Source organism: Pipistrellus hanaki (genome assembly GCF_964339955.1).
Source record: "Pipistrellus hanaki genome assembly, chromosome: 10".
NCBI classification, from domain to species: Eukaryota; Metazoa; Chordata; class Mammalia; order Chiroptera; family Vespertilionidae; genus Pipistrellus; species Pipistrellus hanaki.
Genome location: NC_140512.1, coordinates 47,914,063 through 47,937,707, shown reverse-complemented (window position 1 = coordinate 47,937,707; position 23,645 = coordinate 47,914,063). Strand labels below are relative to the sequence as shown.

The following is a 23,645-nucleotide window of genomic DNA, read 5'->3' as shown; positions in this document are numbered from 1 at the left end:
TTTTTTTTCTACTTCTCTCTCTCCCAAAAATCAATAAAACATATCCTTGGTTGAGAAGAAATTGGAGGGAGGGAGAAAACAGGAGGGGAAACGTCTTAAGATTGATTTGGGTGTTCTAGGGTTTATAGTATGAGTTTGCACATCCAAAGTGTATGCAACTCAGATCATAGACATTTTACTCCGCTCCCAGAGGGAAGGAAGAAATGACAGATACCAAAGATTTTTCCAGGGTTGGAAAGTAAGTGGTTTCTGGAGAATTAGTGAGTTGGGATGTGCTGTGTTAAGAACCAGGTTTCTTAGTTAAGAGAATTCATATGCCAAGGTGGGGAAGTCTGTAGAGTTCGTGGTGTATTTTGAAAATGTTTCTGTGCATACATATGCCTTATATTTATAAAGTTAACATAAAATTACAAATCGGGAAGAATAATTTTTAACAGTCCAGCGTACTTATTCTCATTTTTAGTTACTTTTCTAAAAAATAGATTGTTTTGTTTTGTTTTTTTAGGTCTCGATCACATAGCAAGAATCCCAAAAGGTAGGTATAATACAAATTAAGTAGTGAAGCTGGTTTTTTTTGTTGTTGTTGTTGTTGTTTTTCAAATATGGGTATTATAGTTAAAATGCCTTTTAAAAATGAACGAAAATAGATTAGTACACTTAATATTTTTGTAGTTCAAGAAATATCTTTTAAGAACAAACTATTCAGAAGATACCCATGCACTATAGTTTAGTTTTATCAAAGTAAAATTATATAAACAGTGCCCTGGAGTTAGGGGGAAAACTTAAAACATTTCAGAATATTTTTTTACTTTTTTAAATTTTTGTTGATTTCAGAGGGAAGGGAGAGATAGAAACATCAATGATCAGAATCATAAATTGGTTAATAATCACCAGGTTCATAGGTCAACTTTCAACCATTAAACCACAGTGGCTGGGCTACAGTATTTCTTCCTTTTTTTTTTTTAAATTGGCATTTGTGTGCACTTTTTTTTTTTTAAGCGAAGTAAACTTTTAAAATTTTAGTGACTTCAGAGAAAAAGGGAGAGAGATAGAGACACCAATGATGAGAGAGAATAGTTTATTGGCTGCCTCCTGGGAATCGAGCCTGCAACCCGGGCATGTGCTCTTGTCCAGGATTGAAACTGGGATGCTTCAGTCCGTAGGTAATGCTCTGTTCACTGAGCTAAACCAGCTAGGGCCAGAGTATTTCTTTAAAATCTCCTTTAGAAGCTCAGGATAAATATGTGACAGGAATTTTTTTTTTCTTTTAAATTTGGGTGGGGCATCTAAGAAACATTCTAAGAAATGTACCTGTTGAAAATGTAGGTAGGTTAAGTAATTGGATATATTTTTGAATGAGAGGTTCATGGCGGATTAGTAAAGGAAACTAAAATGTTTAGTTTAGCCCTGGCCAGTGTGTACTGTGCACTGAAAGGCTACCATTTTGATTGCTGGTCAGGGCGCATACGAAAATGCCCTGTCGAAGTGCAAATGGGAAGCAGCTGATCTCTGTTCCTCATATCGATGTTTTTCTCTTTCTCTCCTCCCTTTCTCTCTCAAAAATCAATAAAAACATATTAAAAATAAAATGTTTAGTTTATGCCTCCATCTTGACTTTATATGAGTTAGTACTTACTTGGTAACTGATCACAAAAAGCTTGAAAGGGGCACTTACAGCCTTAAAGAGGAAAAGGACATGATAACACTTTTCTTTGACATATTTAGGGGCTTTTTGAAGCCTTTCTTTACAATTTTTACTAGCTACTGGTAATTGTTTTCTATCTGAGAAAGGAGAAAATATGGTGTGCTTTATCGTTCTTAATTCCTCACTTGCCATTCTTATTCTTATACTTGACTCTCTCTCCTGAATTTATTCCCACCTAGAATGCCCTTTCTCATTCTTTTTGAAATTGTAGTATTCCTCTTGTTTGGATGACTTTTTTTTTTTTTTTTTTTTTTTTTAAACATTCTAAGTACTCTTAACTTATTAACTATTTCCCAAGAAATTTTCCCTCTAAATGGGAGCATTTGTCTTTATAAAAGAAAAACCTGCCCTAGCTGGTTTGGCTTAGTGGATAGAGGGTCGGCCTGCAGACTGAAGGGTCCTGGGCTCAATTTTGGTCAAGAGCACATGCATGGGTCACAGGCTCTATCCCTAGTAGGGGGCGTGCAAGAGGCAGCCAATCAATGATTTTCTCTCATCATTGTTGTTTCTATATCTCCCTTTCTCTCTGAAATAAAAAAACAAGACAAAACAAATTTTTTTTTTTAAAGCAAAACCTTACATTTTTTTAGATACCCCTACGAAGTTTTTAACCTTTCAGTTATTTTTCTGCTTAAAACACTAAAAAACTAAGACATTAGTAAATAGAGAGGACCAGTTGGGTTAGCTAGTTTATGTTGTGAGTTTCTCAAATCCAAAATAGAAGTATAAGCATTAATTGATGATACTATTCTGTTTATTGGTTGGTTAATGCAAGCTGGTTACCTTTGTTGAAAAAAATATTTAAATTATTTGTATTAGTGAAATAAATTGTGTCAGCTCTGTTTAAGTCCTCCAAAGATACTCCATTTCTTTTTTTACTACCTGACCTATTTTTATTTATTGCCCACATATCTGGAATACATATATGGGTTGGTCAAAAGTAGGTTTACAATTGTTTGTGTAGAAAATACAGTAATAAATAAGTAATAATACAAGAATAAACTCTTGTGTTTCCCTTACAACTATAAACCTACTCTTGCACAGCCGTGTAATTGCAGCACAATCTTCTTAGTACCAAGAACAGTGCAGCAGGCATCCAGTAAATATTTTTTGAAGGATGGGTAAGTTTAAAAAGATAAATGAAGTAATACATTGAAAGAAATGGATTTATTATAATAGCTCAAAATGAGTGATTAACCAAAATATCGTTTGGCAAAACTTGTATTGAATGAATTTTAAGCTCTTTCCCCTGCATAAAATTATATCTTGTGAATATTCATGCAAGGAAGAAGTCAAGCTTCTTTAAGATTCTGAATCTGCCCTGTCAAGCTAACTGTATATAATGCATACCTATTGTACAGATTAAACAACAATGTACTAGAATGTATCTGCTCTGCGAAAGTGCACCAGCTCAAAGAAGTATGGATAATAAAATAATTTTGATTTGTTTTCTTAAACCTCACCTGAGGATATTTTCCCATTGATTTTTAGAGAGAGTAGGAGAGGAAGAGACAGGAAAACATCAATGTGAGAGAGAGACATTAAATGGTTTCCTCCCAAAGGTGCCCCAACCAGAGTACATGGCCTTTACCGGAATCGAATCTGTGACCCTTCAGTCTACAGGCTGACTCTATCCACTGAGCCAAACCACTAAGGCTCCCCCTGCTTCATATCAGAAATATTTTTAAAAATCTTTTTTTATTGCCTAGCTGGTGTTGTGCAGTGGTTGAGCCTTGGTCTACAAATGGGGAAGTCGTGGTTTGATTCCTGGCCCACATTGTGAGTTCAGTCACAACTAGGAGTGTGTAGCAGGCAGCCAGTCAATGATTCTCATTAATTTTTCCATCTCTCGGTCCCTCTCCCTTCCTCTCTTTGACATCAATAAAAACGTAATTGAATCAGTGAAACAAACATAATCAATGATACAAATATTTTTATTGATTTTTAGAGATAGAGGAAGGGAAGGGGGAAAGAAAGAAAAACAATGTAAAAGTGGAACATAGATTGGCTACCTTTACATGCCCCTTTGGGGATCGAGCTCAAAACGGGCATTGCCCTGACCAGGAATTGAACCAGCAACCTCTAGGTACTTGAGAGAATGCCAACCAACTGAGCCACACTGGACAGGGCCAGAAATGTTTTTTCAAGTGTGAAATATTCTGTTCAATTATGGTCGTTATGTCCACAGTATGTGCCTTTCTTTGACCATAATGTTGACATACACTAAATGCTTTTAAAGTTCACTTAACAAAATAATCATTGGAAAATAAAATCAGTTTGCGCATGTAACACCTGAATAATGTGTTTTTGTACTTAAGTAATTCTTCTAAATTTCATACCTTTATTTCTCATTGTTTTCCCTCAGTTCTGTCTTCTGCATATGCCATCCCCTCACCACACACAACACACAAGTTAGTTTTGTGACTTAAGTGGAGATTACAGAAGTGTTTTTCCTTCTAGCTTTTTTTTTATATAATATGTTTTTATTGATTTCAGAAAGAAATAGATAAAGGGAGGTATGAAGGGAGAAAGAAGGGAGGGAGTAAAGAGGGAGGGAGAGGGAGAGAGAGAGAGAAATGATGAGAATCCATAGGCTGCCTACTGCATGCCTCCTATTGGGAATTGAGCCTACAATCTGGGCATGTGCTCTGACCAGGAATCCAATCATGATCTTCTGATTCAATAGGTCGATGCTAAATCACAAAGCCACACTAGATGGGCTGTCTAATTCTGTTTGGATTACACTGTGACTAGGTATATTTTGGACATTCAAACTTCTTTTTTATATATATATATTTTTATTGATTGATTTTAGAGAGGAACGGAGAGGGAGAGAAACATCAGTGATGAGAGAGAATCATTGATTGGCTGCCTTCTGCATGCTCCCCACTAGGGATGGAGTCTGCAATCTGAGTGTGTACACTGAACAGGAATTGAATCATGACCCCCTGGTTCATAGGTCAACACTCAACCACTGAGCCAAACTTTAGTGGTCATACAAAACCTCTCTAATCCAGAGAGCTGAAACTTATTCTAAACAATATTTTTTTTCATGTCTCCCCTCCCTTCTATCCATGTCCATCAGGTACATGCTTTACCTAAAGTATGCTAAAAGTCTTATAAGTTTAAATGAAACATTTACTCCATAAAGCATCTAGATAATGCAATCCCTGATGTATAGTAGTGATATAGATTAGTTTTCTTCCTTTTTTTTATATTCCTGATGTAAATTTATACACTACTGATTGACCTCTGTGTGCGTCATAGCAACTGGTGGTTCTGGTGTTTGGTCTATTTGCATATTAGCCTTTTATTATATAGGATTATATGGGATACCAGCAGTTTTAGTGTGGATTTAGTTGACTTGAATAGAATTGGCATTAAGCAAAGCTACTAGGATAGTTTCTGTTTAAAGAGAGGCTTTAGTCAATGAGCAGTGTAATGTTGACAAAGCTAAAAAGTAAATCAAATGTTTTTTGTAGATCCAGGTCCAGAGAGCATCGCCGACATCGATCTCGCTCCATGTCACGAGAACGGAAGAGGAGAACTCGGTCTAAATCTCGAGAGAAGCGCCATCGCCACAGATCTCGCTCTAGCAGCCGAAGTCGCAGCCGCAGCCACCAGAGAAGTGGGCACAGTTCTAGAGACAGAAGCAGAGAGCGATCCAGGAGGAGGTACTGAGGTGTCCATAAGAGGACATGGAACTACCTTTATGGTTTAGAATTGGAATACTATTGGTTTGAAACTTGCATCTGATAATATGTACACATTTGTGTGTGGGTGTATTAACAGTTTTTTCCTGGATTGTATGGATAGTTCAGAAAGAATATTCTTATGAGCCAGAGTAAGACATTTGGAACAAATATGTGCAGAAGTTATGCTTTTCTCTGCGTGGTGTGTTTTTGGCAGAGGGTGGGGGTGGGGACGACGTACTTCATGGGCAAATAATTTTAGGTACCAATAGTTTTATTAGAGTTTTTTTTTCTGTATGTATTGATGAATTAGGGACTCTGGGCAGTCCTTTCATTGAATTGTTCAGCTTTGTTTGACATTGTTTTCCATATTTCTTTGAGCTGGTGCACTTCCGCAGAGCAGACACATTCTAGTATATTGTTGTTTAATCTGCACAATAAGTATGCGTTGTTATATACAGTTAGCTTGACAGAGCAGATTCAGAATCTTAAAGAAGTTAGACTTCTTCCTTGACATGAAAATTCATAAGATACAAGGAGTGTAGACCCAGGGTAAAGTAAGTTTAAGGACCTGGAAATTTCATCGGGACAAAGGATAACAATATGGTGAAGCCTTAGTACTTGGTCTGTATAGACCAAACTCCCAAAGTGTCTCAGGTTACACGATGGTCTTTAAGCTAGTTCATTTCTGTGGCCCATAAGCCACACTTTAGAGTGTTTTTTTTTTCTTGATAACTTTTTTTTTTTTTTTTTTTTTTTTTTTTCAGAGAGAAAGGGGGAAAGGGAGTAACATCAGTGATGAGAGAGAAGCATCAATCTGCTGCCTCCTGCATGGTCCCTACTGGGGATCAACCGTGTGTGATCTCCCGGTTCATAGGTTGATGCTCAAACACTGATCAACACTGGCCCGGGCCTTGGCAACTCTTCTTAAACATACATATAATTTTTTGAGTTCCTGGTCTCTACTGGTTTTAAATTGTCTATGGATTATGCTACATAAAAACCATATTAGAATCCACATAATGTTGTTTAAACTTCCTGGGATTTTTTTGATTCCCAACCAGCCATTCCCTGAGACCACTCACAAGCTGAGTTAGTTCATAGGCTATCAATCAATATTTATTAATTCTTGATTTGTCCAAGTAGGTCTTTCTTCCCCAGCTTTATTGAGGTATTGACAAATAAAGTTCTAAGATATTTAAAGTGTGCACTGTGGTGATTTGAGGTACATTACAAAAGCATTTTCACCGTTAATTAGCACATTCATCACCTCACATATTTATCTCTTTTGTTCTTGGTGAGAATATTTAAATTCTCTCTTTGCAAACCAATAAGTTTTTAAGGTGACTTTAATCAGGAAGAACTGTATACTTTCTATTGTAGGTCTAGTAAAAAATACCAAATATAACATAGTTGAGCAACTTTATTCAAGTGAGTTAGAACACAGGAATAATAAGATCTTGGACAACAGACTGATATAAAACCTAGCATATTACAAAGTGCTAAACTGTATGTCATAGAGTAATACAGGAGTGTAGATGTTTATTCCAGAGCAATAAAAAAATGGCTCAGGTAATAGATAATAAAACTTGAATAAAGTGGGTATCTTTTGAATAGATAAAGCCAGGTAGGAAAAGATGAGTGATTATCAGCAAATGTAGAGAATGAGCAGGGAATTTATATAAGGGATAGTTTCTGATGGTGTGATTTGCCACTTGTCTCAAATTCTTAAAACTAGGCCCGGTGCCATGCCCAGGAAAAATGCATTTTAAAAAATTCTCTATGAATTTTAACTGCACTGTAAATTTTGGGAATCATTCTGCTGGTTGATGGACGGTAGACAATTTCACTGGAGAGCCCGCCCACCTTTCATTGTTTCTGGTGTCTGTCACCTCTTTTATGATGGTTGAGATAGAAGGGCTATTCATCTGAGATTGTGTTGTTCTAGTCCCTACTGCTTCCTGTATTTATGAAGTTGTATAGGACGTTTTCCCACCATACACGTGATACCTCTACTAAATTTCCAGCATGTCCTAAAGAGGATTATTTTTGTAAAAGTTTTGCTTTTCTCTAGAGCACTTCTAATCTTCATATTCAAGTTACTCTCAAAGTAATAGTCTTTGTTTTACAAAAAATTATTGGAAAGTTGCTATTAAAACCTAAATGTTATTATAAGTTATTGCTATATATTTGAGTTTAATTTCCAAGGTAAAAGTCTAAGTTAAGGGTCTTTAATGATTTGTTGTTCCCCTGCCTCAGCTGAAATACTGGTCCCTGATAGAAGCATATTCTGTTTGTGACCTTTCCCTTGCAACAGTTACCCATTTTCATTCTCCTGCTTCCTACTTCCTATTAGTGCAGACCCTGGAGTCCGACTTCTTGGGTTCAGTGGCCTGGGCCAAGTAATTTAATTATCCTACCCTTCTTTCCCCATCTACTAGGTAGAGATAGATAGTAAGAATACCTGCTTTATTAGGATTATTGGTAATTTGAGTGAAATAGTGAATGGGAAACTGCTAGTGTATAGGCATTGTAATCTCTCACAAAGCATTAGTTGATGCTCATCTCATAGTTGATTTTCAGTTATTACTGACCTCTTACTCGTCATCTCCATATTCCATTCTCATGAAGAAGTATGGATAGGATTAATGTAGCCAGATGTGTACTGTGTTTTTTGTTTTACAGTACATCATTTTTAAATTAAGCTCATTAAAACCTTAAGCAGAATGCTTGAAGTTGGCATTACTTTATCTTTCAACCTTTTTAGTTTAATCCTCTTTAACTGTATTTGTAGAATGGAGTATAGTAGTATTTTCCTGCCATAGAAGTTAAAAGTATTAATCAGGGCTCAGATCCAAATTCTGAACATGGGTTAAGTGAAATAATTATGTAAAATTATTATGTCACCTATAAAGAAAGAAATAAACATAATATGTGGTACTGATTCATTCTAGATGTTGAAAGTATAGAAAATTCCATATTAATTCTGATCCTGTAATGTCCTTTGGTTTTTCTACTGACTGAATCTCGGACATGAGCTTGTTTTGCTATTATTTACTTCGTTGGAGTTGGGTGGGTGTGGGAGTAGAGAGGTTGGGGACTCGTTCCCCCTCCCCACGTGGGAGTCTGTTCTTGTTTCTCAATAAATTTCCACCATTGCTATAAAAAGAAAGAAAAAAGAAACAGTCTTGGTTAATCAAGATTTATAATAATGTGATTGTCTATCTCTGTCTTCCATCTTGATTTTTATCTGTTGGTTGAATGAGCTAACTCAGAAGGAGTAAAGCAGATTTTGAAAATAATGAATGGTTACCTTGTCATTAAATGAGTAGTTTTCTTATCTAAGTTGTCTACAAGCCAAATCTGGCCCCCTAGCCTGTTTTTGTATAGGCAGCAACCTATGGATGGTTTTTACATTGTTAAAGGGTTAATAAAAAAGAAAAGGAAGAAGAATATACCATAGAGACTGCATGTGACCTCAAAACCTGAAGTATTTACTCTGACCAAACAGCAAAAAAAGTTTGCAGAGCCCTTGTTTAAGACATTGATTTCCATCCTATGTGGGTTCTATCTACATTCTATTTTATATTTTAAAATAAGATAATACGTTTTGCTTTTTTAAGTTATTGTGTATAATTCTTATGTTAAATGCATTTGCGATGAATTGGAAAAGTTTTGATTGCCCCTCAGAAAGAGAATGTCCTATAAAGTCTTATTTTCAAATATGGTTTTTCACCCTTATCTATTTGTTTTCACCCATGTCTTTGTTTAGATAGACCCTTATCAAATATGGTAGTGCTCTTTTCTGTCAGAACACTGACTCTTGTCTTTCTTGGATATATTCTGTATGTCTTCAGCAGTCATACCTTAATATTTATCCGATTCTTTCTCTTGGATTTTGGGTTCCCCAACACATTTTGCTCCTTAAATTAATATTTTTCAGATCCTCAAAAGAAAGATTCAGAGACCAAGACTTAGCATCACGTGACAGAGACAGATCACCTCGTGACAGAGATCGAAAAGATAAGAAGCGGTCCTATGAGAGCGCTAATGGCAGATCAGAAGACAGGAGGAGCTCTGAAGAGCGCGAAGCAGGGGAGATATAATTAGCTGTGTACATATCCTCAATCCTTAAGCTTCCTATGGAGTTACATACTATTGTTTAGTTTACAGCTGTTTGGCGGGCACAGGGAGCAGTTCCAGACACCAGTCCAGCTAGGCTAGATATACATTATCTAACTTGATCTGAACTGAACTTGCTTTCCTGATGTAGCCTAAACTACATCTAGAGTTTCTGGTGAACCTGTAATACAGTTCTGAAAATACAGTTTTATAAAAGACGCAGAGGTCTTTATTCTTTCAAGTAGGAGTGATAGTGAATAATTCTATAACTTGCCTTGGGATTTTTTGAGCATTTGTAAAATGCTGTCTTCCTTTCTAGTACAAACCGCAGCTTTTGAAATTTTCCTTTTTAATTCTTCCTCTGACTTTTGTATCCCCTAATACCTCCGACCCTCTAATTATAAGAGAAAGGGGGTTAGGGAAGCAATATGACTTCTAAGTTTCTGTTCCCATTAATTACTAGCTGATTATAGCTCAGAGCATTTATACTGGAATGTGGGCTGGAGAAATTTAAATATTGGGAGTTTTGTTTGTTTGTTTTAGAGTTGAAAGTTGAACAGCTGTTGCATTACATACTTTGCTTTTTTTATTGACAATTTGAAATCAAACAAGTCTTGATTTTTCTGTTGTATTGAATTGCTACATTTGGGGTGTTTTGAAAAGGGGGAGGGGGCAGGGACTTTTTCATAAGCACTTCTTGTTTTATTTTGTATGTGTGGACTATAAAGGCTACACCCTTATTGTAACCAATAATAGTAAAATGAAAGAAACAATCACCACCATCATCATTAAACTGTAACTTGTCTTAGTAAATTGTCGCTAGAACTACTATGCTGTGGGCATTTCTTCTATCCTGTTATATCATTAATAGTGCCTTACTGTGCAAGGCACCAAAGGAAATCAAATTACACTTGCGAAGATTCAAGATGAACTGTTCCACCTGGGTCCTTGCCGACTATATTCCAGCTGCTTCAGGACTGTCTGTAACAAATGCTATCAAGACAGACTGGACCTGCAGAAGAAATTGGAGTTTTTATTTGTTTTTGTTTGTATTTCTTCTCATTCAGCAAACTGAAATAAAAACATGGTATAACTAACGTAATGAGTAGTTATTTCTGCATTGAAAAGCTGTGATTTAAACTGTGATTTAAAGCTATGATTTAAATAGGTATCCCTTGTGATTCTAGAAAGTCTGAGGAACAGAAATACATTAAATAATGGAATTAGTTTCTGTGAATATAATTACCTACGACCACCTTTCAAACACTTCTTTAATTTGTTCCCCTAATTGTGAGGAATGCAGGCCTCATTGAATTTAGAGTGTAAATCTGAGACCATCCTCACATCTCTCGAGGTTGCTGGCTGACAGCTGAGACTCTTCAGAACCTCAGTCCACATCATATGCTGTAACTGACAAATATTTTTTTTTAATATATTGATTTTTTTACAGAAAGGAAGGGAGAGAGATAGAGAGCTAGAAACGTCGATGAGAGAGAAACATCGACCAGCTGCCTCTTGCGCACCCCCTACTGGGGATGTGCCCACAACCAATGTACATGCCCTTAACCGGAATCGAACCTGGGACCTTTCAGTCCGCAGACCAACGCTCTACCGCTGAGCCAAACCGGTTTCGGCTGTAACTGACAAATATTTTTTAAAAATTTTGTTTTTTTATCTGAAATAACAAAAGGTGTTTATATCCTGATTTTATTATAACCTGACTTGATAGTTAGATTTTTCCAGGGTATAAATAAGGCAATACAAAGTTTTCATTTTTCTTCCCATTGCCTGCTCTAATTAGAAAAGCAATCCCAGCTTCAGGGAGGTTGGGAAATGCTGGGAAGGGCTCAGAGAACGGTTTTGATGACAGAGGTCGATTGGGGGACGGGGCAGGTGTCCAGCAGCAGAATGATGCTGGGACCACAGGTGAGCGGAGCCTTCATGCATTTTTCCCAGGTACCAGCAGAAACCAAGATGTCGAAGGTTCTGGGTCTACAAGCACATCTGGGATCAGACCAAACTAATGGCCAGCATAGTAGGGTTTTGGCTGAAAGCAAGGTATTCAAACTCACAGAACTGGGCTCTCCGTCAAGGATCCATCAAAGAGATGAAGCCATATAGAAGTCAAAGTCCCAACTGCAGTGCTACACTCCTGTATCCTGATACTGTTGGCTGCCTATCACAGAAGATCCAACTCCAATGGGCTTGAACAGTGAAGGGGTCCTTGGCTCCATTGTCGAGTTCCATGTGACAGCCCATTCTGAGCCTTATATCCAGATGAAAACGACTTTCCTCAGATGCCTCAGGCACCCATTTTCTCACATCCCAAATTTAAGTTAATGGTGGAATTGCAGTTACATAGAATATCCTTATTTAGAGAAAATGCAAGGTAAAGTATGGGTGACGTGTGTTGATGTCTGTAACATTTTCAAATGGTTCAATTTTATATATACATAAATAGGGTAAATGGCAAAATGTTAATTGTTAGAGCTAGGTAGAGAGCATATGGGTGTTCACGGCACTCTTTAAATTCTGTGTGTTGAAACACCGTATTTCACAAAGTTGGGAGATATTTTAGATTTTTTATTTAAACAATCACTTAAAATATTGCCCTGTGGGCATGGATGTTTTAGGTAGGATCTCTCTAAATATGGTCTCTGGACTGTTGGTATAAGAATCACAAAAGAAATATCCGAATGGCCAATGAGTTCATGAAAAAAGCTCAATATTCTCAGTCATCAGGAAAATGCAAATGAAAACCACATTGAGATTCCACTACACACCCACCAGAATCACCAAGTGTTGACAAGGATATGGAGCAACTGAACCCTCGTGTTCTGGTGGATTGTAAAATGGCACAGCTGCTTTGGAAAACAGTTTGGCAGTTTATTATAAATTACACATCTCCTTACTATACAACAACAGGTAATCTTACCATAGGTACTGAAGAGAAATGAAAATGTATGTCCACACAAAGGCTTGTATTCCAATGTACATAGCTGTATTCGTAACAGCCTCAAACCGAAGGTAACTGATATCACCAAATAGAGAGGAGATGAATAAATTCTGATACCTTCCTACAAAACAAAGGCCTACTGATAAGTGCAGCAACATGTATAAGTCTTGAAAACCTTATACTCAGCTGAAACAGCAGATACCAAGCAGTACGTACTGTACGATTCTTTACATGAAATCCTGGAACAAGCTGTAGAGACCAAAGGCAGATTTGCTTGGGTCTAAAGATTCAGGAGGGAGACTTGTGGACCACAAAGGGACATGAGAGAACTTTACCCAGAGTATTGGTGCCATTCCATATCTTGACTGGCAATGGTTATGCAAGTGCCTACGTTTGTCAACAGGTACTGAGGTGAATGCATTTCCTTTGGTGCAAATTAGACCACAAAGTTTACTTTAAAAATATACGTGTATACTTTATTTTTTTTTTCTGGTAGCAAGGTACTTTTAGACAGCATTTCTCAAAATGTGGCTTCTGGTCCCTCTGCATGAGAATCACCAAGAAAGCTGGTAGAAACGTCCCGTGAGGGCCCTGACCCACTGAATCAAAAACTCAGTGCTTGGGGTTGGTGAGTTCCATATGCTTAACACAGGTGGCTGTTCCACAGACTAGCTGTCCAGAGCTGCTCCTCGGGGCTGCTGTGCCTGTCAGTGTCCGAGGCTGGTCTCCAAAGCTCCATGGAACGAGCCAGTGCTGGTGGCAGCCTTACTAGACGTGAATGTCAAACGATAGCACCTGGCAGCGCCTGATGGGAAAGAGACTGGGAACATTACTCAGAGGAATTCCATGCAGACCAAGCTGCTGTGTGACTTTTCCAGATTGTTTCATAGGAAAGGAAAGACCTGCTCTGAAGGTGATGTGGAAACTTACTTGTGAGCATGTGCCTCCATCATGGGTTATTACAGGCTGGAGGGAAAGGCAGCAGCGGAATTGTTTTTCTGAAGCTAGTAGTGCTCAAGATGACTGCACATCAGAATCTTGTGGACCTTTTTAAAAAATTCATCGCCCTGCCAAAACCGGTTTGGCTCAGCGGTAGAGCGTCGGTCTGCGGACTGAAAGGTCCCAGGTTCGATTCCGGTCAGGGGCATGTACGTTGGTTGCGGGCACATCCCCGGTAGGGGGTGTGCAAGAGGCAGCTGGTCTATGATTCTCTCTCATCCACGTTTCTAGCTCTCTATCTCTCTCCTTCTCTGTAAAAAAACTCAATAAAATATATATTTTTTTAAAAAGATTCATCGCCCTAACCAGTTTGGCTCAGTGGATAGAACATTGGCCTGTGGACTGAAAGGTCCCAAGTTTGATTCCAGTCAAGGGCCATGTACTTAGGTTACGGGCACATCCCCAGTAAGAGGTATGCAGGAGACAGCTGATTGATGTTTCTCATCAATATTTCAGTCCTTCTCCCTCTCTGTAAAAAAAAATATTTAAAAATATAATTTTTTTTTTTATCAAAGTAGTACATGCATATGAGTTTTGTGTTATTTTTTTAAAAATGTGAATGATTTTAAGTTAGTACTACTAAATTTAGGATGTGTTTTTTAAAAATCAGTTCTACACGATGAAGTTCAAGGCTTTTGAACTGGAGCTCAGCTGGGTTGGTGAAATAACTAAAAGAAATTGTTCCAAAATATATAAGGGAAGATGTGGAGCAATATGCTAAGGACCTTTGTTGTTGTTTTTTTTTTTGTAGAGGAAGAGGGAGATAGAAACATTGATCAGGTGCCTTCTACACTCCCCCAAATGGGGATTGAGTCCAAAATGCAGGCATGTGCCCTGATCAGGAATAGAACTGGCACTTTTGTCTCTATATTTCTAAATAATAAGCTTAACACTTTTGATTTCTTGGTTTGCCAACTTTGGACAGAAACTAGTAATGTCCTAATAAGCTCATTCTCTTACTCCCCTTCTTCACCAAGTGCAGCTAAGTACCTTTCAGATTCCCAGCCCTCAGCGCCACTCCGGGCACCTGTGTCCTGGGATCCCCAAGCCCTGGTACTCGGCCCCGAACCTGGGAGGAACGCAAGGGCTCCTGATGTTGAACCAGCCTGATGCACCAGGCGCAGGATGTGTGCTGAGGGCTTTGAAGTGAGTGGAAATCGAACATGGTATCAAGCCCTGGGGTTAATTTGCAGTTGGAATGAGAACCCAAGGTGCTCCTAAGACTTATTGCTTGTCAAGTGTGCTGTTTAGGACTCGCCATCTCTTGCTCCCGGATGGCCCATACATTCTGTACAAGCTACTGGTTTACATGGACCGACACAGGCTTCTCCCAGGAGGATGGAAAGTTGGTTTGTATCAAAAATGGTTGTGTGGAATGCTCAGCACAGATTAGACGCTGGTACAGCCTCCTGTTGGACCCCACGCTTTGCAGGAACTTCGCCTACCACGGTGGTCCTCTGCATCGAACCAGCCTTGGCCATCAGTGTGCAACCTCTCTCTTCCTCTCTGGGGGCCACCACTTCGCACTCGCTGACACGGGTTGTCAGCTGTGTGCCCCTCCGCCTGGAAATGGTATTTATAGCAAAGGATGTCACTGCTGACAAGCCCTCTGGCCACAAACCAGTGGAACACTCATTTCATGGCTCGATGTCCACTCCAGTGGGGCTCACCTGTGATCACTAACCCTTTCCGCTCCTAGGCTGAAGGGTACATTGTGATTAAGCAGGTAAGGGAGAGAATGGGTAATGACCATTTTCATAAGGGAGAGACCAAGGCTCAAATGCAACAACAACAACAAAAAATCTCAAGGTCTCTGAACAAGTCCTCTTCAGCAGGTGGAGGCGAAGATGGAAGATGGGCCACAGAAAGCCTTCCCCAGAGTGATCTTCGCTCAGGCAGGGCCCCCAGGCACCGAGCAGGGAGCAGCGGGAGCCTGGATCCAGGGAACAGGCCCACCCCCTGGGGGCAACTGTATGCCCCCACAGGGTTGGAACGCGCAGAACCCCAGTCACTTGGTCCCCTGGGCACAGACCCAGGGTCTTGAAGAGGCGCAGTCCAGAGCCACGAGCTTGCCTCCCTCCAGGCCTGCGCACTTCAGACCCAGCTGGTCCTTGTCTTCCTCCGGGAGCCTGGGGGAGGAGGGGAGGAACGGCACTCGGTGTCGCAGGCCCTCCGGTCTGCATACCCACTGGCCAGCCTGGGGTCTGGAGAGCCCTGTGGCCGGAGTGAGGATGCCCCGGCCTGCGCTCTGTGGCACCGGGTGAAGCAGTAAACCCGGGTTGCCTATTACTTATCTGTAGAACAGGGTGACAGTCCTGCTTGGGTGACTGCTGGGGGTCCAGACAAGGGGTGGGGTGGCGGGGACTGAACAAAACCAGGCCCTGAGCATGGGTATGGGGTCAACCGACAGGCACTCAGACTGGGGTGGAGCAGGGGGACTGAGGTGTCTGCAGAGGGCGGAAGGCCTCCAGCCCCTCTTTGGCGCTTGCTGTGATGTTATTCTGGTCACATTGGGGAGCCCATGCTAGTGCAATAGAGACAGAGCCCCCTTTTCCCCCAACCCCAAGCCCAAAGTCACTCACAGCTGGGGTGGCAGAGGGTCCCCGTTGATCCAGTGCCAGCCCTGGGGGCCTCGCCGGGCCCCCACCCAGGAGTACTTGGTGACAGGGTACCTGCCCAGGAAGTCCTGAGAGAGAGAAGCCGCTGGTCACTCTTCTCTGGATGCTGGCTCGTCTCACCTGGGCTTTTGTAAGTTCCCAGCTCGCCAGGCCAGAGAAGCAACTCTGCTCAACCCAGCGTGCCCAACACCAGGAATCGGGGAGTTGGGTGGGATGCCTGCTGGTTGCCAGGTGCTGCACTCAGGATGGGGCCCAGAAATGGGGGCGATCCCATCTCGGCCCTCAAGGAGAGGGGACGTGAATGTCAATCCCTTCTGAGCAACGAGGAGTGGACAGAGGACCAAAGAGGCTGAGAGAAGAGGCGGGGAAAGGCATGAGCAGAGCGGGGCGGCTGCACAGCACGTCCAGGGAACAAGCAGCCTCACTAGGGAGGGGGTGAGTGATGGGGTGGACCAGGCTGCAGGGGCCTCCTGGGAGCTGATGGTCAGCAACAGTTGCCAGCAGGAGCACCAGTGACGTTGTGTCAGTTCAGGGTGAGAGAATTAAGACCATTAAAAAACATGAAGCCCTGGGAGCACCACAGGGGAAGGTGTAGCACGGGGCTGTAGGATGTGAAGAGTCCCAGAAAGTGGAATGACACACACACACCCCCACTACCCTCCCTCCCCGCTTACCTGGGTGTGGGTCAGCAGGGGGAGGGAGGCACGGTGGGCGGAGCAGAAAGCCTGGCTGGCCTCCCAGGCGTGAGCCTCAGTGGAGAGGTAGTAGCAGTGCTCCCCGGACCACAGCCAGCCACGGGGACACGGCCGGCACCCGGCCCCTGAAAGCAGAGGCCACAGGTGAGCTGCGGGGTAAACTGTACCGAGCTGAGTGCGTGCTCCTTAAAAATTAAATGAAAACCTGGTCACCGCTGTGACCGAGGGGCGGGCAGGGGCCGCGGGAGGCTGTACAGTGTGTGCAGGTTACAAAGCCCCCCAGGCAGGGGCTGACCCCAACTGCTTGCCAAAGCACAGCTGGGAGGAGGCACCATACCTGTTCTAGAGGCCAGGGCCACAATGGCGACCGTGGACACCGCCAGCAGCACGGCCATGACCACCAGGGCCCAGCGCAGGGACTTCATGTACATGGGCAGCCCTGGGCAGGGGGGGACAACCGGGAGAGACAGGTTAGGACCACGGCGTATACCCCAGCTTCATACCCACAGGAGCACCCACTCCCCCGGCCCAGACACCAGGATAAGCTACTCATTTAGGTTAGAACATCCTGTCTGGGAGAAAAGTGCTAGATGTTTACTTCTTAAATAAGATTCTACTCAAGAAAGAGAACAGGCCCTGGCCAGGGTGGCTCAGTTGGTTAGAGCGTTGTCCCGATAGACTAAGGCCAAGTTCAATCCCTGGTCAGGGTACAGACAGGAGTCAACCAATAGATGCACAAATAAGTGGAACAACAAACTGATGTTTCTCGCTCTCTCCCTAGCTCTCAAAAACCAATACATAAACATTTTTTGAAAAGAGGACAAATACTTGGCTAACAAGCACTTACTGTGCAGCTAATGTGCCCTAGACACAGGCTATAAATTCACCAAGAACACAGGGCCCTGCACTCAAGCAGCTAATAGAATGGGCAAAGGTTACCAGGAGATAAAATTACAAATGAGAGAGGAAGGAGGGCTAGATTTGGAGTTTGACAGATCTGAGTTCAAGTTCTGACTCAAGAGTTCTTGGTTTTCCAGTGTTCACACTGACATCACACCTGCCTCTTTTATCTGTCCAGGTCTGGAGGCCACCAAGGAAGCCTCATGGGTCCAGAGAGCACGCCGCAGGCTGCAGAGCACTAGGCAAGTGTGAGCTGTCAGCAGCTCAAGGCCCCAGGGGGACCAGATGGCTGGAATGAGCTTGCAGAGAGGAAAGGAACTCCGGAGAAGGTGGGTGGGAGGGGGAATGGGGGAGGACAGGACCTAGCCACGTCATGGATGACCTTAAAAACACTATGCACTATGCTAAGTGAAAGAAGCCAAACACAAAAGGACATGTATTATAGGCAAATCCATCAAGACAGAAAGTGGACTAGTGGCCACCTGGGGCTGGGGACTGGCTGTTAGCTAGTTGCTAGAAGATACAGACAGCACTTCTTTTGCGAGCAATGAAAGCATTATAAAATTGACCGGTGTTGATCACACAACTCTGTGCACATACTAAAAACCATTGAATTGTATGCTTTAAATGGGTGAACTGTGTTATGCAAATCATAGCTCAGGAAGGTGTTACCCAAATAAGCAATTTAAAAACTCTTGGAATAAAAGATACATAAATTGACAGTCTTAAAATAACAAAAGCAGAACTAAAAAAGTCTGGAGAAGGAAAGGAAAATAAACCTGCCAACCACCTCAGTAAATATAAACATTGTGACGGAACAGCAAATTCAGCTCCAACCTCTCAGAAAGCAGAGCAGTAAGAAAACACAGTAAGTTACTAAAGTCTCAGGCACCTTCCACACTCAGGGCTGCAATGCAGACCTAGGAAACGCCCCCCCCCCCCCCCCCCAAGCCATTGGTCTCCCAAACTTCCAGGCAAAGAAAAAGTCCTAAAGTCCTACCCACCCCCTTTAGAAAGCCATTCTTTTTTCCATGGGTGGGGATGGAACCCGCACCCAGGCATGTGCCGGGACCCGGAATATGGACGATGACCTCTTGGTTCCTGGGTTGAGGCTCAAATGCTGATTTACATCAGCCGGGCTAGAAAGCAATTCTTTTTTCTTTTCTTTTTTTCTTTTTTTAAATATATTTTATTGATTTTGTACAGAGAGGAAGGGAGAGGGATAGAGAGCCAGAAACATCGATGAGAGAGAAACATCCACCAGCTGCCTCCTGCACATCCCCTACTGGGAATGTGCCCGCAACCAAGGTACATGCCCTTGACTGGAATCGAACGTGGGACTCTTGAGTCTGCAGGCGGACACTCTATCCACTGAGCCAAACCGGTCAGGGCTAAAAAGCAATTCTTAATCACACAAGTAACAAATACATTCTCCTTGTAAAAAAAAAAAAAAAAAAAAAATACAGCCTGGCTGGTGTGGCTCAGGGGTTGAGCGTTGACCCGTGAAGTAGGAGGTCACCGGTTGATTCCAGTCAGGGCACAGGCCTGGGTTTCCCGGATCGATCCCAGGAGGGGCGTGCAAGAGGCAGCTGATCAATGATGTTTCTCTTTCATCGAAGTTTCTATCTCTATCCTTCTCCTTTCCTCTCTCTCTCTCTCTCTCTCTCTCTCAAAATAAGTAAAATAAAAGTATTTAAAAAAGAAAATACAGATGAAACTACCCCCTTTCCCCTCAAAACAAACAAACAAACAAACAAACAAACAAGCTCTCCTACTTATCTTTCCAAGCTTAGCTCCAGGAAGCTTTCCCAGGGTCCAAATTCATCAGCCACTCCCTCCTGGTTCCCTGTCCAGGATTGCTTACATCTTTTCCAGGATTTTTCTCATTCCCTCCCAATCGCCTCCCTGCCCGCCCCTCACAGAGCCGCACACACACCCGCACATGCTCCCGCAAAGTGGCTGGAGGGGGTGGGGACGCGGGAGGGGCTGAGACGAACGCTCCTCGGTAAACGGTGGGCGGAGAGAACCTGAGCCTGCGGGGCCGGGGAGGGCGGCCCGGGGCCGGGGATCGAGGACCTGCGCTCCCGCCGGGGCCGCCGCCTACGTGACCCTGAGGCTTCCCCTCCCCTGGACTCCCTCCCCCCGGGCGGCTCGAAGATGCAGCGCTTACTGAGCGGAAATGTACAAGTTGTCCAGAGAACGCAAGAGGGAATAGTGGTTTTATGCTTTCATCGAAAACCACCTGAATTATAATTACGTAGACCAGAATGGTATTAGTTCCAAGCCAGGCCGGACGTCGGGAAGGCCGCCTGGGTCCCCCAGTCCCTCCGGAGCGAGCCCAGGGCGGGGTGGGCGTCGGGGCGCGGGTACCTATGAGCCTGATGGCCCGGTGCAGCTTCAGGTCTCCGTCCGGCTCGGCGCGCCGCAGCAGCGCGGCGTCCTCCCCGCCCGGCTCCTGGCAGCGGCAGCGGCAGCGGCAGGTGGGGGCGCCCGGGGCCGCCGCTCCCTCTTCCGCGGCGAGGCCGTGCTCCGCCCGGGGGGCCGCCAGCGGCGAGCCGCGGCTCCACGCGCTGCCCAGGGACGCGGTGCGCGACAGCAGCGGGCCCGCGGGCGCGGCGTGGCGCGGGGAGGCGGGCGGCTCGGGCACCGGGATGGTGATGAAGCGCCGCGAGGGCGCGGGCGAGGGCGCGTGGCTGCCGCCGGCCGCGCCCACGGGCTTCACGAGCACGTCCACCTGCAGCTCCATGGGCGCCCAGCTGCCGGGCCCCGGCTCCTCCGGCGCCGCCCTGGGCACCAGCTCGGCTCCCGCCGCCTCGCCATCCCGGGGCTGCTCGGCCGCCGCGGGGCCCGGCGACGGCGGCTCGGGGGCCGCGGACAGCGGGCGGCGGAAGGCGCCGTAGCCAAGGCCGGGGGGCAGCAGCCGCAGGCGCGCGGGGCGAGGCGAGGGCAGCTTCTGTCCGCCCGAGGGGTCCGGGTCCGGGTCCGGGTCCGGGTCCGGGCCGGGCGCCTCCTGCGCGGCCGCGGCCGGGCTGCTTTCGGGGCTTCCTTGGCGCCGCTCCTCTGCGGGGGGCACCGCGTTTTCCAAGGGCTTCATGGGCATCGCGGCCCCGGCTCGGCCTCCTCTGGGCGCCGCCTGGGCCCCGTCCATTCCGGGCGCGAAGCCACCAAGTGACGCCCGACGGCGCTCACCTGCGCCCAGGTGGCGTGTCGGGTTCGCCTCTCGGCTCGGGATTGGTCCGGCTGAGTGGCTGAAGCTGTCAAGCCACGCCCCCTCTCCGTGGTCCCGCCCTCCCGCCGAGCTCCCGTCGGGGATTGGCTGTACCTGTTGGCCACGCCCTCCAAGGCACCAGCCCTTCTTGCACGGGGCCCCGGGGAAGGAGAGGGGCGGGAGGCCTGGGAGGGAGGTTTTCCGGGGAAAGGTCCTCGAGCGGACTTTAGGGGAGAACCCAGAGTCCCGCCTGACTCTTCCCTCTCCTTTGTCCCGAGTCCCACCCACTTCCTCTCCCACCCCGGCCCGCAGCCTTCGGCGGATCTGGAAAGTTACAACTTGGGCTAGGAGGGGATGGTCAAGTCTGATCCTCAGACCTCAGAAAAACAAGGGGCTCCGAAAGAAATGGGGCGAAAGAACAAGAATAAAGAAAAAGAAAGAAATGGGGCGGCCTGCGGAAAAGTAGCCGAGCGGGTTGTCCCGACAATGCAGTGAGAGAAGGGGCGCCTCACCCGAGAGATCTCCCCGACCCCTTCCCGCACAAGGTCCAGGGTCAGCTCCTCTGGAGGCCTGGCTCCTGCTGGCCGGGACTGAGGAATGAAAATGTGTCTTCTCATGGTGACAGGCGCTGGTCCTCCGCCAGCCCGGTGTGCTGGAATACAGGTTTCCCAACCCCGCGGGTGAGCTGAAGGCCATTAACAAAATAATAACGAATTCCTGGCTGAGCTCCACCCAGTCCTACTGAATCTCTCAAGTGGATGAGGTCAGTGATATTTTTATCAAGAGCCCCAGGGTAGGATTGGCAGATAAAATGCCAGCCAATCTGTTAAATCTGAATTTCAGATAAACAAGAGGGTATGTGTATTTATAAGTATGTCCTAAGTGTTGTGTGGGATATACTTATATTTTAAAATTGTTATCTAGAATGTAACCTGCCTCCTATATTCTTATTTGCTAACTCTGGCAACCCTGCCCCAGGAACCTCTGGAGAGGCATGAATCAGATTCCCCCTTGGAACCCTCAGGAAGAACCAATCCTGCTGACAACCTTGACCTTGGACTCCCAGCCTCCAGAACTGTGGGGAAGCACATTCGTTTGTTATGGGAGCCCCAGGGAACCGATACAAGTCACCTGTGCAGAGGGCGGCCTGCCCTGGGACTTCCCTCCCGGCTCAGGTGGTCTCTGCACCCCCGCCCTTCACGGTCGCTGGCTCCGCTGTGCCATGCAGATCTCCCTCATGAGGATTTGGCACTTGCTCTGAGTGAGCCACCAAAAGGTGGAAGTTGTCACAAGGCTCAGTAGGACGGCTCTCTGAGGAGGAGGCCCACAGACTGTCCCCAGGGCCCTGGAGCCTCTCTAGTTTCAGCCCTTCCTAAAGATTGCTTGTTTAGCCCTTTTCGGCATGGCGTGGCCTGGTTGGTTGGGTATCCTCTGGTGCATTAAGAAGTCATGGATTCCATTCCTGGTCAGGCCTGCAGGAGGCAGCCGATCACATTTTTTTTTTTTTTTTTCCCCTCTCTCTCCCTCTCCTCCTGGTCTAAAAAAAAAAAAAAGATTGCTTGTTCAATTCTGGATTTCTAGGACCATACCCTCTTTACCTTATTTATTTGTTTTTTATTAATAATCACTGGAGGATATTTTTCCATTGATTTTTAGAGAGTGGAAGGAAGGAAGAGAGAGAGAGAGAGAGAGAGAGAGAGAGAGAGAGAGAGAGAGAGAGAGAGAGAAACATTGATTGGTTGACTCCCACATGATGCAGGGGATCAAACCTGCAGCCCATACATGAGCCATTGACTGGAAATCAAGCCTGCAATCCTCCATGTGTGGCTGGTGCTTCTTTATTTATTGAGTTGAGAGAGAGAGGAAGAGAGAGAGAGAGACAGAGATACTGACTTCTTCTTTCACTTATTTATGCATTCATTGGTTTATTCTTGTATGGGTTCTGACGGGAGATGTATCCTGCGACCTTGGCATATTGGGATGATGCTCGTCTAGCCACTGAGCTACCGGGGCAGGCTTTTCTGCTTTAAGTCAGCATACCATTCACCACCCTGATTGCCAGTGGAAAAACCCCAAGTCCGGCCACCACTGCCGCGGGCCCGCTGGGGCTCTCTCAGGGTGAGCAGAAGGCTGTGGAGCAGGCTCTGTCGTGCCTTCCCTGGCATCACAGCTTCCCAGGCCATTGACAGCGTCCGTGGTGGTGAGCCCTCCCAGGTGAACCGCCCAAAGGTGTCAGGGGGTTCAGACCCTGGCGAGCCAAGAAGAGCAGGTAAGCACTGCGGTTCTTTCTTCCATCCTCCTCTCTCACTTTAAAACCCCTTTCCCACCACCACAGCAATACCTGCCTGCGGTTCAACACGTGAAGATGGCAGAAGCGCACACTGCGGAAAGTGAAGGGCCCAGGATTTCATGCCCCAGGGCTCTCCTTCGCTAAGGTTTCGGTGTACACTCTCCTGGCCCCTTTTCCATGCAGACCCTGAACTATATTGTTATGACAGGCGTATGTTTTTTATTTCCAAACCTTCCCTCGTGAGGACATGTAACCTACACCTAGCTTATGTGAGCTGTCTCCCTCGGGTGCACATTCGAGCTGTTTCCATTGGTGACGTAATTGCTGCAATGCTGCAAATGCCACAGTCATAATTCAGTGACCATCCTGGCACATTTAAAAAAAAAAAAATCACATCTCTGATGCTATTTTCAGAATAGATTAATTAAAATGGAACTGCCCAGCCGAAGGCTGCTCTGAC

At 44.8% G+C, this 23,645-nt stretch overlaps 2 protein-coding genes across 12 annotated transcripts in view; one reads left to right on the top strand and one right to left on the bottom strand.

Moving 5' to 3' along the window:
* Positions 1-10,616, top strand: part of LOC311629024 (putative RNA-binding protein Luc7-like 2) — a 63,237-nt gene extending 52,621 nt beyond the window's left edge. For 9 of the 11 annotated variants that reach the window (XM_084896782.1, XM_084896781.1, XM_084896778.1 and 6 more), the window contains 3 exons: positions 506-535; positions 5,188-5,379; positions 9,341-10,616. In XM_084896782.1, the coding sequence (XP_084752908.1) occupies positions 506-535; positions 5,188-5,379; positions 9,341-9,503 (385 nt within the window). In that variant the 3' untranslated portion in view covers positions 9,504-10,616. The remainder of the gene's footprint in view (positions 1-505; positions 536-5,187; positions 5,380-9,340) is intronic. The other 2 variants (XM_084896784.1, XM_084896780.1) reach the window with 1 other exon arrangement.
* Positions 10,617-14,190: 3,574 nt separating this feature from the next.
* Positions 14,191-20,846, bottom strand: KLRG2 (killer cell lectin like receptor G2). The gene is made up of 5 exons (XM_084896776.1): positions 20,058-20,846; positions 17,125-17,226; positions 16,767-16,912; positions 16,057-16,160; positions 14,191-15,603 (listed from the first exon to the last, which is right to left on the bottom strand). The coding sequence occupies exons 1-5, from the start codon at positions 20,833-20,835 to the stop codon at positions 15,483-15,485; spliced, it is 1,251 nt and encodes a 416-aa protein (XP_084752902.1). The 5' UTR covers positions 20,836-20,846; the 3' UTR covers positions 14,191-15,482.
* Between the last annotated feature and the right edge of the window lie 2,799 nt (positions 20,847-23,645).

Coding starts and splice junctions, on each gene's coding strand:
- KLRG2 (XM_084896776.1), bottom strand. CDS start 20,835: ATGGACGGGGCCCAGGCGGCGCCCAGAGGAGGCCGAGCCGGGGCCGCG. Junction 17,227..20,057: donor CCGGGCCATCAGGCTCATAG/GTACCCGCGCCC, acceptor CCCCCTGCCCAG/GGCTGCCCATGTACATGAAG. Junction 16,913..17,124: donor GGCCCTGGCCTCTAGAACAG/GTATGGTGCCTC, acceptor CTCTGCTTTCAG/GGGCCGGGTGCCGGCCGTGT.